At 37.7% G+C, this 16060-nt stretch overlaps 1 protein-coding gene and 1 long non-coding RNA gene across 13 annotated transcripts in view; one reads left to right on the top strand and one right to left on the bottom strand.

The window, feature by feature from the left end:
• Positions 1-16060, bottom strand: part of ATP2B1 (ATPase plasma membrane Ca2+ transporting 1) — a 133086-nt gene that overhangs the window by 57079 nt on the left and 59947 nt on the right. For 10 of the 12 annotated variants that reach the window (XM_082418885.1, XM_082418883.1, XM_082418890.1 and 7 more), the window contains exon 3: positions 4921-5118. The exons of the other annotated variants lie outside the window; for them this stretch is intronic. In XM_082418885.1, coding sequence (XP_082275011.1) covers positions 4921-5118 — 198 coding nt within the window. The remainder of the gene's footprint in view (positions 1-4920; positions 5119-16060) is intronic. 12 annotated transcript variants of the gene reach the window in all.
• LOC309640425 lies at positions 5129-10425 on the top strand. Its single transcript, XR_014252206.1, has 2 exons — positions 5129-8474; positions 10133-10425. It is a non-coding gene; the product is annotated as an uncharacterized lncRNA (long non-coding RNA).

The following is a 16060-nucleotide window of genomic DNA, read 5'->3' as shown; positions in this document are numbered from 1 at the left end:
ACAATCACAAAAAATATCCCTGTGAAGATCAGCAGGATTCAGCCACCAATGGGTATAAAGCATGTTCTCCAAAGGAGATGGCTAGATGATCTACTGAGAGTGCTGGCCCCGCCATCCAAATACTAAAACTTCTATTTATTTTCAAGCTGAAGAAATAACTATGTATCATTGCATACAATAACCAGTTAAGTGAATCTATGGTTTACATTATTTTAAATAGTAGAAGCTGTAAAGACAGCTCCCCCTTACCTCTCGCCCTGCCCAGAATATCAGAGATTTGCTCTCTGAATTACATAAAGCAAGTCTGATCTCAAGAACAGATGAAGGTTGAAATACTATATTGACCACTTTCACCAACCTTGAGGCAGTGCTAAAATATTATCTTCCAAATAAAGCACTACAGTGGTCTTACTGGTTAAAAATATAAAAATGCAATACTTGGGACTTCCCTGGTGGTTCAGTGGTTAAGACTCTGCACTTTCACTGCAGGGGGTGCGGGTTTGATCCCTGGTCAGGGAACTAAGATCCCACATGCCTGCACCATATGGTCAAAAAATAAAATAAAATACAATTAAAAAATAAATAAAATAAAATACAATTAAAAATATATTAAATTAAATTAAAATCAAGTGATGGCAGGGGATTCCCTTGCTGCAGACTGAAAAGAAAAAGCAATACTTTTTAATAGTGTGCAAGAATGACAGACTCATATCAGAAGATGAAATTTACCAGTCATATTTCAAGAAAAACTTTTACATAACTGGCGGATGGAAGTGAAAATAAGTATCATGATTTAGTGAGTACACTAAAATCTTCCACTTGGATTTACCTAATGTTGAGTTTTTTCCAGCTATGAGAGATATTAAAACCAAGTTCTGAAAGAAAACAAACTTAGACCCAAATCAGGCTAAATCAAGATTATAAAATATAATAATGTATATTCAATCATGCTATTAATAATGATGGTTTTAAAAAAATTTTATTTATTTATTTATTTATTTATGGCTGTGTTGGATCTTCGTTTCTGTGCAAGGGCTTTCTCTTGTTGCGGCAAGCGGGGGCCACTCTTCATCACGGCGCACGGGCCTTTCACTGTCGCGGCCTCTTTTGTTGCGGGGCACAGGCTCCAGATGCGCAGGCTCAGTAGTTGGGGCTCATGGGCCTAGTTGCTCCGCGGCATGTGGGATCTTCCCAGACCAGGGCTCGAACCCGTGTCACCTGCATTGGCGGGCAGATTCTCACCCACCGCGCCACCAGGGAAGCCCAATAAGGATGTTTTAAGGCTACTAAAAATCAAAAATTTAAACGTTCACCTTTTTAATCTTTAATTTCTATTTGTGTATATGTTTTAAAATGCTCACAGTATAAATAACTTTAAATATATATAATTCATAAATGCATCATTTGGAGACGTGTGCTCCTATCTTTTCTTTATAGGCTAAATAACCAAAAAAGTTTAAAGACAATGCAACAGAGGTTAAGGGAAAGGAATTGTGAGACAATTATTTAATTTTCAGCTTTAAATCTCACATGCCTATGTATTTATAACTAAACTACTGAATATTTCAAAAGAGAGTGTGAAACAAGTTAGTGACATATTTCATTTCATATATAGTTCTACTTTATATTACACAGATAAAGTTAGAATGATCTTGAAATAAACAGTATTAAAGTATTTCTAGAAACTGAATCTTTTTCCTACTGATAACCATTACAAATTTTTAAGGGAGCTGCAGGGAAAAAAGAAAGTAATCTCAAAATCAAAGTTAGGAAAGGACTGTAGTTTACCAATTATACATGGAAAAAAAAAGTATTTTAATAATGTTTTCAGTAAAGTCCAAGTGTAAATACAGTAATAAAAATCGATTTTTACTAAAGGTGCTCCCTTGTAAATATATTTGCCTGAGAGGTACACACCATCTAAATTCAGCCTATGCTCTCTAACACAGGGCAAATATGCCATTCTAAAATCCCCTACGTGATTCTTGGGTGGTATATCAAGTGCATATATTAATAGCATAGAAAAGCAGTTCTCAAAGTGTTGTTTAGGAACTCCAGGGGGATCCTCGAGGTCAAAACTATTTTTAGAATAACACTAAGATGCTATTTTGCCTCATATTTCATGAATGTATAGTGAAACTTTCCAAAGACTACATTACATGTGCTAAATACAACAAAATGAATGCAGAAGCAGATGAGAATCCAGTTATCTTCAATTAAGCCAGACCTCAATGAGATACAATGACGTTACAAACACCACTACTCTTCATTATTTCATTTCAAACTTCATTAATAATTAATTATAGTAATTATAATTATATATTATAATATTTATTATTTTTAAATGCACTGATAAATATTTTTAAATTTCTCAGTTTTAATTTAGAATACAGTAAATACCTACAGATATAACTCACATAATCAAAACCTCTTTGGAGTTCTCAATACTTAGAGAGTGTAAAAGGGTTCTGAGACCAAAGAGTTTGAGAACCACTAGTTGTATACAGTGACTATAGATTTATGTGGGTTATAGTGCTTATTTTCACACTAAACAGTACTAGTAAGAAATTTTGATAATTTGGATTTCTATGACTATAGATTAACAATTAATGGATTTCCTTTTAAGCAAGTATCCACTTCTTAGTGTTAAACATAACATGATGAAAAGATACATGAAATATACTAATAAGTGTTTTTTAAAAAAATGCAAACACTAAATAACTTTTACCATGGAGCAAAAATACCTTTATATGGTTTATTAACACCTTCTGGTAGATTTTGAGCCTCTTTAAGGGCCTTAAGACACCAACAACTCTAGATTATCTTCTCAGTTGGATCTAATACCAGTTATCTCCTTAAGCAAATATGAAAAAGGGCCTGTCACTATATCCTACAAATGAAACAGTCTGAATTCCAAGATTTGCCCAGATCCCGTTAGTAAGAACCTACTCCCACTGAAAATATTTTTCTTCAGTTTTCTTATAGTCTTCGGAAAAAATGTTAAAAGTAAAAAGTTTTTAATCATCTGCTAACGCACTCAAGTCTAGAACACCAATTCCCAGTATTCTATAATGACAGTTGGATAAACCAAGCAGTAAAGAATTTAACTGCATGTTGCTAAACATGGTATCACCTCCCTTTCCAGACGAAAAGACACACACACTTACACATCCTCACACCCACCCACTTGTGCACACATACATATACATGAGCACCACAAACACATACACAAAAACATTTAAAAAATCTCAGAGGATATATATCAAAATGATAACCTCTAAAAAGTGGGATTTTCAGTAAATATGATTTCCCTTGAATTGTCATTTCCCCTCTAATTTTTCAACAGCAAAACATGTACCGCTTATTTAATAAATAAAAGTTTAAAAAATAATTTGGCTCAATACTGACAAGAATATTGCCTAAATCCTTTCTTATCTACATCAGTGATTCTCAACTGCAGGTAATTTTGCCCCCCCCCCATAAGATACCTGGCTACCTCTGGAGATACTCTTGGTTGCCAAGGTGACAATGAATGTTCTGGTGCAAAATGTCAACAGTGCCCCTCTGAGAAATCCTGATCTCCACAGACTTCAGCCTCAGATCCGCTCGCTTATGCTGTGACCCACTACCTCCTCCCCCCCGCACCCGCCAAAAGTTCTCTCTCACATGAGCTCTAGGCATACCTTTGAAAGAATTACTTTAAATGATTACCTAAGCCAACTTTTAGAGTTAGCAAATATTTATTAAACTCTTCATAACTTAAAAGGCAGAAGAATGAAGCTTTCACAAACAAAAATATTTTGGTGAATCACTCTTCTGATATATAAAATACTAATGGTTCACTCTATAGCTACTTAAATATAGTGACCAAAACCCAAGCTAGATCTCCAGGCAGTTATAGAATGTAATGTTGGAAATACCCATTTTAAATAATTTGTTTTAAGGGAAAAGAAGAAGAAATTTAAAAGAGAAATGAAGGGGTACTTCCCTGGTGGCACAGTGGTTAAGAATCCGCCTGCCAATGCAGGGGACATGGGTTCAATCCCTGGTCCAGGAAGTTCCCACATGCCGCGGAGCAACTAAGCCGGTGCGCCACAACTACTGAGCCTGTGCTCTAGAGCCCGCGTGCCACAACTACTGAAGCCCGCGCACCCTAGAGCCCATGCTCCGCAACAAGAGAAGCCACTGCAATGAGAAGCCTGCGCACCACAACAAAGAGTAGCCCCTGCTCTATGCAACTAGAGAAAGCCCGCGCGCAGCAACGAAGACCCAACGCAGCAAAAGAAAAAAAAAGAGAGAAATGAAGGACATAGAAAGATGAGAGAAAAACAAAATCATGTGCAGTTACAGGTTAAAGCAGAATTACCATTCTATATTTTTCCACTGGTCAGAGTACTTTGTAGCATAAACATTTCTAAGATGGCAAGGAGATTATCCAAATCATGTATATAACAAAATATATATAACATTTTGAGAACTTGAAAAGTAATAGATTAGGGAAAAGAATAAATTTTTGCTTTCATAATGATTTTCCAAAAGATTAAAAAAAACACCCCAAATTAAAAACTAATTACTTCACAATAGTGTTCTAAAGAACTTAAAAATCATGATGACACATAACACATCATATATATGGCTTAGTGCTTTGCCAGACACAGCATATGCATACACGGGTAGGTTACTTAACCTCTGTGTCTCACTTGTAAAATGGAGGTGACACTGTCTATCTTATAGGGTTACTGGGAAAATTATCTGAGGTAATATATTTAAAGAACTATTAAGAGCACTATTAGAATGATATCTAGTACAAAGCAGTTAATAAAAGCTGGCCTGCTATTGTTATTATGTATTAAGTAAGCAAATGCACTGAACTTAGCATCACACATAAGAGTCTTCCCTCCCCCCGCCCAATTTACTTACGTGCATTATCCCCTTCTGGAGGTTGATAAAAAGAAAGGCCCAGTGATACTATGGCTGCAATTTCTAATATAATTAAAGTGACATCTTGTAATGCTTCCCATACTAATTGAAGAAAGGTTTTTGGCTTTTTAGGAGGTATAAAATTCTTTCCAAATACAGCTTCTCTTCTCTCTATATCTGCAGGGTTTCCACTTAAACCTAATAAAAAGAAATAAATTTAAGTGAACAGTTTTACTACTTACAAATGAAAATATTTTATTCAAAAACACATTCATTCTCTACACTTTAAATTCGTTACATTTAGACACAATTCATAAGACCCTAACAAAATGGTTTATTCTCATGAGTTAGACTAAGTGTACATAATTTAAATCACCAAAAAACATGTGCAATGCTTTAAGAGAACATTTTAAGTAGATGACACAAGGTTGAACTAAGAATTTCCACTTTTCCAAACTGCTTGTTTTTGATCATACTGTCTTACACCATCTTATAGACTGCTAGAGACCAGAAATGATATGAGTTTGATGGTTTTATATCGGAATTAAACATTTCCCTGACCTTTACTTATGATATTTTTCCTCCAAAAGTGGGGAAGTATATAAAGATATTTATTTGATTTACTTATTGCATCTTGGTTAACTTAATAAGTAAAAGTCTTTTATTTTCATTCTTATTTGCTGAAAAACAATGAAAAGTTCATCCACTGTAAGCTCTAAAACTTCTAGTCTAAAAGGTCTGTTATAGGGAATTCCCTGGCAGTCCAGTGGTTAGAACTTTCACTGCCAGGGCCCAGGTTCAATCTCTGGTTGGGGAACTAAGATCCTGTAAGGCGTGGCACGGTCCAAAAAAAAAAAAAAAAGGTCTATTATACTTCAATTGATAAAAGATTTGCAAGTCACAAAAAAAACAGGAGACTTAGGATGACCTTTCCTTCAAGTTTACTTTTTAGGATTTATTTCCAGTTAAAGAAACAGGTAGTGCTATTGACTGACCATCACTGTAAAGAAAAAGGTACCTTGTAGGACATACTATTTATTGCCTGGAGCATGGAATTAGAAAGCTATGAAGCAAAAGGTTAAAAGAGAGCTGGATGATCAAATTTGCCTTTCCTTCACCCTACCAAGCAAGTCCTTCTCTAATTTAATCCTGCTGATCCTGTCGAGCCTACATATATCCCAACTAGCTAATGCAAAGCATGTACATATTTACATTATTGTGGGACTATGAAAACACAGGCAGCAGTGACAAATGACATTTTTCCTTAGTTTAAGAACACTGAAGAAGGGACTTCCCTGGTGGCGCAGTGGTTAAGAATCCACCTGCCAATGCAGGGGACACAGGTTCGAGCTGTGGCCCGGGAAGATCCCACATGCCACGGAGCAACTAAGCCTGTGCGCCACAACTACTGAGCCTGCACTCTAGAGCCTACGAGCCACAACTACTGAGCCCGTGTGCCACAGCTACTGAAGCCTGCGTGCCTAGAGCCCGTGCTCTGCAACGAGAAGCCACTGCAGTGAGAAGCCCGCGCACTGCAACAAAGAGCAGCCCCACTCGCCACAACTAGAGAAGAGCCCGCGTGGAGCAGCAAAGACCCAACGCAGCCAAAAATAAATAAATAATTTTTTTTAAAAAAGGAAAAGAACACTGAAGAAGAGGACAGAGATACCAGGATGACATGACTTTTCATTTATCATTATAAATTTAAATTTATAATCCATTTAACCTCAACTCTTTATTTTTTGGCAAGAATTCATTCTAAGAGAACAGCATAGGAAGAAGACAGGGAAACAGCAGATCACTGTAAGGCTCTCGGCTTTAAGTGTTTCAGCTATTACTCTGGATGCAGAGGTGGGCAAAGAGCAGAAGAGAGAAAACAAAGGAAGTTCATTATTACAACAATGAGAGATGAATATACAGATCTTAAAGTAATTATTTACTTTGGTTTTTTATTTATTAACTACTTATTTACTTGTTAAAGACACCAAAAAGCTTCCAGAGAATGTTTTCACAAGCAACTGTAGCACAGTCGGGTCCACACTAGGCAGTTCAAAAAGCATCTTAGATTTCTGATGACAAAAGTCATCAACTGAAAGCTTCCACAGAGCTCTAGGCTTTGAGTCAGAGTCAATGGATAGAAAGGCAGTGAAGGACTGCACTGGACTAGGGGACAAAGGACTAGGGGGAAAGACAATATGAGAGAGGAAACTTGCAAATTATAACTTAGAATCCACACACTGTTTCTTCAGGCGAGAGCAATGCCCCTCATCAATCCTGTCTGCAAACAGTTAACAACAGTCTGTGGTTTAATCGGGGGATGAGGGAATCGATGCAGTGAGGTTTCCCACAAAACAGAATGTATTTGTTTTAAAGAACTATACTTTGAGATGTTCTGAAATTATGTGCTTACTGCTTTTCAAATAAAATACCCTTTCTTTTATGAAAGGATGATATTAGACAGTGGGTAGGTTTGCTCTGTCTTATATTTTAATGCCCTTACAGCAAAAAAAAAAAGATTGTTATCCCTCCCTGTGTCAGTCTCCAATTCTTTCTAAGAAGTATGTTTGAAGATACTGGTTCTATCAGTTTAACTCACCCTTAATAGAGTCTACCATTAACTACATAAAACACCTCAGTTTTAAATATCACCACTGCAACTATAAAAATAGTTGATTAAATCTTAACTTATATTGGTTGTAACAGGGGCCAATATTTTGTTAATGCTGAAAAGAACAGCCATAAAGATCGCTTAAAAATGTATCTTGGAGGGAATAAGGAAAGTAAAAAAGCAGCTGATCCAAAGGTTATCGTAATTCTTCCTATGCTCCCACCACATATACAAGCACACACCTAGGTCACTGCACCACTAAAGCTGTCTGGTTTAGGAATTAGAAAACCTAGGCTCCAATTCACCTACTGAAATCTTGTGCAAGTCACTTAACCCCTTTGGGGTTGGGGGGGCATTAATATTTATTGGTATAACTCAGATAGTTTGGGAGGACCAAAGGAGAAGGTACAAAGTTTATAAACCATAAACTACAGGGCAACAGTTAGTTAAGGTAAGTAAGGAGAAAGACAAGTTACAGACTGAACACTATAGGTTTTAACTCCATTTTGGGGACAGCTGATTTCTATTCATGTAAAATAATAAACTCACATAATCTAAATATAATGAAGTTCAGAGTTCTGCAGCAGTCTGTCCCCCCTCCCCTGACTCCTGATACTTACTGAATATCTGCTACTTCCAGGTACTGTTCTACTTGCTAAAAAGCCATTGTGAACAAAACAAGTCTTACATTCAGCAAGCTTATATTATACTGGAGGGAGATAAATAAAGAGACAATTAAAATAGTATGAAGAGAGGACTGGCATTTATTCTAAGTGCAATGGATACCACTAGAAGGCTTTATAGCAGGGTAGTGATAACTAATTTCATTTAAATTGTCTGAAGGATAAATTGAAGAGTTGGAGAGTGGAAGAAAAGACCAGCTGGGAGGCCGCTGCAGTATAAAGTAAGAGATGGTGGTAGTTTGCACCTGGGTTCAGAAATGGAGGCAGAGGATGACATACATCACAGCAAGATTCTTTCTGACCCAGCTCCCAGAGAAATGGAAATAAGAACACAAATAAACAAATGGGACCTAATGAAACTTAAAAGCTTTTGCACAGCAAAGGAAACCATAAACAAGACCAAAAGACAACCCTCAGAATGGGAGAAAATATTTGCAAATGAAGCAACTGACAAAGGATTAATCTCTAAGATTTACAAGCAGCTCATGCAGCTCAATAACAAAAAAAACGAACAACCCAATCCAAAAATGGGCAGAAGACCTAAATAGACATTTCTCCAAAGAAGATATACAGATGGCCTACAGACACATGAAAGAATGCTCAACATCATTAATCATTAGAGAAATGCAAATCAAAACTACAATGAGATATCATCTCACACCGGTCAGAATGGCCATCATCAAAAAATCTAGAAACAATAAATGCTGGAGAGGGTGTGGAGGAAAGGGAACACTCTTGCACTGTTGGTGGGAATGTAAATTGATACAGCCACTATGGAGAACAGTATGGAGGTTCCTTAAAAAACTACAAATAGAACTACCATACGACCCAGCAATCCCACTACTGGGCATATACCCTGAGAAAACCATAGGTCAAAAAGAGTCATGTACCAAAATGTTCATTGCAGCTCTATTTACAATAGCCAGGACATGGAAGCAACCTAAATGTCCATCGACAGATGAATGGATAAAGAAGATGTGGCACATATATACAATGGAATATTACTCAGCCATAAAAAGAAATGAAATGGAGGTATTTGTAATGAGGTGGATGGAGTTACAGTCTGTCATACAGAGTGAAGTAAGTCAGAAAGAGAAAAACAGGGCTTCCCTGGTGGCGCAGTGGTTGAGAGTCTGCCTGCCAATGCAGGGGACACGGGTTCGAGCCCTGGTCTGGGAAGATCCCACATGCCGCGGAGCGACTGGGCCCGTGAGCCACAATTGCTGAGCCTGCGCGTCTGGAGCCTGTGCTCCACAACAAGAGAGGCCAATAGTGAAAGGCCCGCGCACCGCGATGAAGAGTGGCCCCCACTTGCCACAACTGGAGAAAGCCCTCGCACAGAGGCGAAGACCCAACACAGCCATAAATAAATAAATAAATAAAATTAAAAAAAAAAAAAAAAGAGCAATGAGGCCAGTGTGGCCCTATCCATAGTAAAAAAAAAAAAAAAAAAAAAAAAAAAAGAAAGAGAATAACAAATACAGTATGCTAACACATATATACGGAATCTAAGGGAAAAAAAAAAAAAAAAAAAAAGGCCATGAAGAACCTAGTGGCAAGACGGGAATAAAGACACAGACCTACTACAGAATGGACTTGAGGATATGGGGAGGGGGTGGGGTGAGATGTGACAGGGTAAGAGAGTGTCACGGACATATATACACTACCAAATGTAAAATAGATAACTAGTGGGAAGCAGCCACATAGCACAGGGAGATCAGCTCGGTGCTTTGTGACCACCTAGAGGGATGGGATGGGGAGGGTGGGAGGGAGGGAGATGCAAGAGGGAAGAGAAATGGGAACATATTGTATATGTATAACTGATTCACCTTGTTATAAAGCAGAAGCTAACACACCATTGTAAGGCAATTATACTTCAATAAAGATGTTAAAAAAAAAAAAAAAAAAGAAAGAAATGGAGGCAGAGGACTTCCCTGGTGGCACAGTGGTTAAGAATCCACCTGCCAATGCAGGGGACATGGGTTCGAGCCCTGGTCCAGGAAGATCCCAACGTGCAGCAGAGCAACTAAGCCCGTGCGCCACAGCTGCTGAGCCTGTGCTCTAGAGCCCATGAGCCACAACTACTGAAGCCCGTGCGCCTAGAGCCCAAGCTCCACAAGAGAAGCCACCGCAATGAGAAGCCCACGCACTGCAATGAAGAGTAGCCTGAGCGCAGCAACAAAGACCCAAAGCAGCCAAATAAATAAATAAATTTTTTTAAAAAAAAGAAAGAAATGGAGGCAGAGTCACTGAATCTGCCAGGTATCTTGTAAGGAGATCAGACAGAACTTGCTGAAGGAGTGGATGTGGATGAAAGAAGAAAAGAAGGATAAAGAATGATACCTAGATTCTTTTTTGTCCATGCACTCAAGTGGATGGATGATAGAGACATTTACCAAGATAGGGCAGGCTTTGGGAACTGTAGATTTGGGTGGAAAAAGGTAGGCAGGAGTTAATGGTTCTGCTTTATCGATTTAAACATGAGATCACCATTAAACAAGAAGTGGGAATGTCTAGTAGACAGCCGGTTATCCATATTCAGAACTCACAGAGAGATCTGAGCCAGAGAGTCCTCAATATACAGATGATTCTGGAGCCATGGGCCTAATGAGAGCTTCTAGAAAGCTAAAGTAAGTTGACAAGAAGAAAGCAGGGCTGAGGCAAGAGCCTTGGAGCACTCCAACATTTGATTTGAAGATCAGCTAGGGTTCTTAAAACACCAAAGAAAACTGAGAAGAAAAGGGGATACACATACAAATAGATTCATGCAGTATTACAGAAAGGGAGTTTTAAAAAAGATGATGTGGCTAATTATATCAAATGGTGTTACAAAAGTGGAGTAAAATGAAGACAGAGAATGGATAACTGGCTTTCACTAGATGGAGGCCGATGGCCTTGATAAGGAATCTTCCAGTGGAGGTATGGAAGAAAGTCAGATTAGAAAGAATTTGACAGATAATGGGAATTAGTTAAGTGGAAACAATGAGTACAGTAACTTCTTCTAGGAGTGTGATGCAATGGAGAGAAACAAAGCAGTAAAAGTAAAATAAAGCAGTAAAGGTGAATTAAAATGGGTAAATAAAACCCGTTTTGCTTTTTAAAGATGAGTGACAGATATTAAGGCAAGTTATTTAGCAATGGAAATGACCAACTAGAGAAGACCACACTGGTGATACAGGAGAGACACAGACTAGTTAATCTAGAGCAAAGCCTTTGAAGAAGCCAGAGTAAATGGAATCCAGGGCGTGGGTGTTAGCCTATTATAGGTGTAGGAAGAGGCTCCACTGTGAGGGGGGAGAAAGCAAAGTTTGCAGGGAAGAGAAAGGTAAGCAGTTGGAACTGGTAATGAGAATACATGGTCCTAGTTTTAAAAAGAGAGGAGATATGATATCAAATCATTTAGAATAACGTATGAATAAATACACTGAGAATCTTCTGCCTAGTCCTGTTGGCTCCGTTGATTGTAGTGTAGCAGCAATAAGGCCAAGGGCATTGATCTCATTAGGGCCCAGTTAGCTTGACAAAGAGAAAAAACAAAACCAGCTCAGAATATATGCTTTTGGGGTCTGGATCTACCATTCTATGAATAGATAATGGCTCAAGAATACTGTCTTGATGTGTGAAAGGGATAGATTATGGAATAAAATGCAAATTCTATCAATAGCTTGATGTTTTAGCAAAAAAAAAAAAAATGTAGCATTCCAACTGCTGGGGCTAATAAAAACATGTCTCAATTTTAGAAAATGAAGAGGGGAGAGTAATGGAATATAGAAAGCAGGTGGATTTAACTGAAAATCATGGCTATTACATAGCACATCCCAATCTTATCAAATTCTGTACTTGAAATTATGTCAGTATTTGTGTGTGTGTGTGTGCGCGCGCGCGCGTGTGTGTGTGTGTAGTGGTAGTGGTGGCAGCAGCCAGCCTGCATTCTTTAAGTGAGGGCCACAGGAAAACACACAGATCAAGAAAGTATGTGAAAATTTGTGTTTGTGTTCATTCTTCTTGAAAAACAGACTAATACCCTCATCATATTTTCAATTTCAAAAGAAAAGGAGACTGCCCTCAAATTTAAGTGAATCACTGTCTAAATTCAAACTTAGGCTTAGTTCCTGAATGCCAACCATGGGCCAGATACTGTGATAGGCATAAACATACAAGGGGAAATGAGTCAGACAGGATGTCTTTCTCTGGCACTTGCCTTCAAGGAACTCACAGTTTGGTGGGGCAGACTTCACAAGTAATCAGTTAATCACAAGCCAGTGTGTTACATATTATGATGCGGGCGGTGAGGCTGTTAATGGAAGCCAGCAAAGGGAACTGGAATCCAAATTTACGGGGTTGGGGTGGACAAGGGAGTTCTAAGATACCAAACTTGAGATCTCAGGAATGATTACGAGAGACAGTCACAGGAAGGGTGAGGGAGAGTGTTTTAGGTGAAAAGATCATCATGTAACAGGACCAGAAACAAGAGTGAGCTTGGGACAACAGTATTTAAGAAAACTGAAAATTTTGCTATGCCTCAAATACTGAGGAGGAGAGTTGGAAAATGAGATGAGATGAGATGAGGTAAGCAGGAGCCAGATCCCAAAGAAATTTCTTAACCTAAGTGAGAAGTCTGAACTTCCTTCTAAGGGCAGTGGAAAACCACTGCCAGCTTTCAGCAGGAAAGTGACAGGCAGCGTGAAGGGAGACAGGAAAAAACACCAGTTAGTATGTTGTTACCTGAATTATGCAAGAGAAAGACAGCAGCCTCCAGCAGGGTGGTGGGGAGGTAGAGAAGCAGACACCCTTGAGTTAAGAGACAGTTAGGAGTTAGAATTTCCACGTCTTGTCGACCCAGTGAGTGAGAACAGGTGAAAGACTCCTATCAAAGTCAAGTCTATCTAGCAAGGTGGATAACAGTTTCACTGCAAAGGGGGAAAGAGGAAATATGCTTTCAGAAGGGAAAGTTTGGAGAGGCTGAGAAAACGAAGATGTCTAAAAGCAACTGAGCTTTCAAAAGGCCCAAAGCCTGGGAGAAAAGCCTGGACTGGAGCCACAGATGTCAGAGTCAGATGTGAAGTCTTAGAAGTGGAGAGCATCACCCTGGGAGAATGCAGAGTGCACCGTGAACAGAAACACAAGGCCTGCCAACACTGAAAGGAAAGCACAGGAGGCGGATGAAACGGGCCAGATAGGAAGAAAGCAAACCTTGAGAGTATAGTGTTATGAAAGCAGAAGAGAATGCTTTGGGAAGGAAATATGTCTATTGTACTGAGAAAAACTGAACTTGAAAAAACTAACAAAGCGATGTTACTTCAGGCTCTATCAAGTACAACTTTAAAAAATAATATATATATGCTACAAGGTTTGAGAAGTAGTCAGTGTTACAATTATCTGCAAAAAATTAATAAGCAATGAAAACTGGTAATCTGAGCAGGATTTAAATTAAATGTATAATTCTCTATTTTTAAAAAAAATTTATTGGGGTATACAATTCTCTATTATAGCAGGAATAAATTTCTAGGACAAGGTCACACAGGATCATCAATAGAAAACCCTCATTGATAACTGTATACAAGTATTAAAACATACGTGGCTGGCACACCATGGCCATGCAAATCCTTGTCGAATGCCTAAAACCAACCTGTATGACCAAACACATACATCAGGGAATCACAGTGGTCTTGTAGTAGCCTGTAAGTCAGTAATGATTTATCCTGGGCAAAAGGCTGACTTCTTTCGAGAGTTAAAATATATTTCCATGTGTGAATGTCAATTTTATTGTATTACATCATGAAGACATGGTCAAAGCACACCATTACCAACAACCTTACTACTAGCAAGTGCAAATATAAACTGCCATCTGAAACATTATGGAAACATTAGTCAGCCAGGGACAATTGCTGTTGACTCTACCCTGCTTCCTACCACACACTACTTTTGCTTCTCTCTACCACTGTTTCCTTATTTCCTTTGTTTTTTTGTTCTCGTCTACCTAATTTTAGCAACTACCACTTAAAAAGCTTGGTGTCTCATTTGCTTTCCTGCCCTTTACAAATCCATAAAGTCATGCCTCTTACAGAGTACCATTCAGTACCTATCTTTAATTTTTATGAATTCATTTTTATCCTTTGCTTGATACAGTACTATGAATAATAAATGATACCAAGGGCTGAGATTTGCATTCTGTAAATCTTATTAGAGTCTATTCTACCATCCAATATAAAATATAATATAGATAACATAGGAACACATTAAAATGGGAAAGATACCAAAAGCTAGGGTAACAATAAAAAGATCAAGAAATATGGTTTAGAACAGGAATAAGAAGGTTAATGTAGGGAAACAATAATGATACAGAAGAACAAAACTGTAATGGCAGTTTTATATAGTTAGGATATTAGAAGATTATTTTGCCTTAAAAGTACATTCTTGGATTCTGAGGACTATAAGATAGGTGCTTGCTAACACATAAAACCAAAAATATGAAGCAATAAATCTCATTCCAGTTAACCTTGAAATGTACAGTTCTAATTCTTTTAAGAGTAAAGATAATTAATCAGAACCACTAGGAAGTTTTTAATATGAAAATTACATCTGGCTCAAAACACTTCCTATTGATCAGTACACGTACAGTATGCTTGAAATCAAGTTAAAGCACTGCTCTGCTAGAAAACAAGCAATAAATTAGCAGGCCAAATGAGGAAGCACACAAACACAACTTCCTGAGGAGGGCATATTTTAAAGACCAACTAATAAACAGAATCTTAAATCCCCATTTTTTTTTTCATCATGTAATTCCTGCCATCAAAAAAATACTATTGTGACGAGAGAATACAGGTACTTCTTTCTCAATCTCTCAACTCTTTCGCAAGCTGAATGAGATGAACTTTTATAACACGAAGTACACTACAGTAGTTAAAAGCATGTCCTCTGTCTAGGTTTGAATCCCTCCTCGGGACTTATGAGCTGTGAGACTTCAGCTAAGTTGCTTAACCTTTTTGTGCTGTGGGTTCTTTGGCTGTAAAACAGGATAAGGTTGTTGTGAGGATAAAGTAAGTTGATATTTATAAGTACTAACTACCAATTTGGCACAAAAAGCGTTATCTACGCGTCACTTATTATCGTTGTTGTTCTTAAGAAACATCTTTAATTGTTCCTCCAGACTTTAGAGCAATCTAATATCTACATCCCAAATATTTCTGATTTTCCTTCTCCACTCATTTTTCTCTTAGGCATATATCACTAACACACTACACATCTCATTTGTCTTGTGAACTTGTCTTCCCCATGTAAAAATAAGGCAGGAAGTTTTCTTTTATTCATGGATGTATGCCCAGAGCCTAGGTAAGTGCCAACAAGATAGGAGATACCCAATAAACACAATATCTCAGCAATTCTAAAACACACACATTCTTATATTTTATTAACATCTCTGAAATTGGGATGTAATTTAATTATACACTTACGATTATCTTACAGTTAAAACTGCCAACACTAATTCTTTTTTTAGGGGGTATATAAAACATATGACTATCATTAATCTAGATCTGACAAAAGACTGTGTGTCAATGAATGAATGAATGAACTAAAGTGACAGATAAACTTCAGTTTTACCTAACCAAAATTCCTGTACTTTAATCATTGTTATCTCACTTTCCCTGACTATAAGCAGATTATACTAAAAAAAAAAAAAGGCTACTTATTGTCTAGATCATTTTACTTGGGCATAAAAACTCCTAGCTGATTATTCCCAGGGATGAGTCATTTGTTACCATTTGCCTAGTTGATCAGTGACAAAATATTCATTAGCTTCTGAGTGAATTATTTCTAAATTAAACTAGAACTATTCCTTTGGAAATAA

Source organism: Balaenoptera physalus, assembly GCF_965194825.1.
Source record: "Balaenoptera physalus genome assembly, chromosome: 13".
In the NCBI taxonomy this organism is placed as follows: domain Eukaryota; kingdom Metazoa; phylum Chordata; class Mammalia; order Artiodactyla; family Balaenopteridae; genus Balaenoptera; species Balaenoptera physalus.
This window is presented reverse-complemented; position numbering and strand designations above follow the sequence as displayed.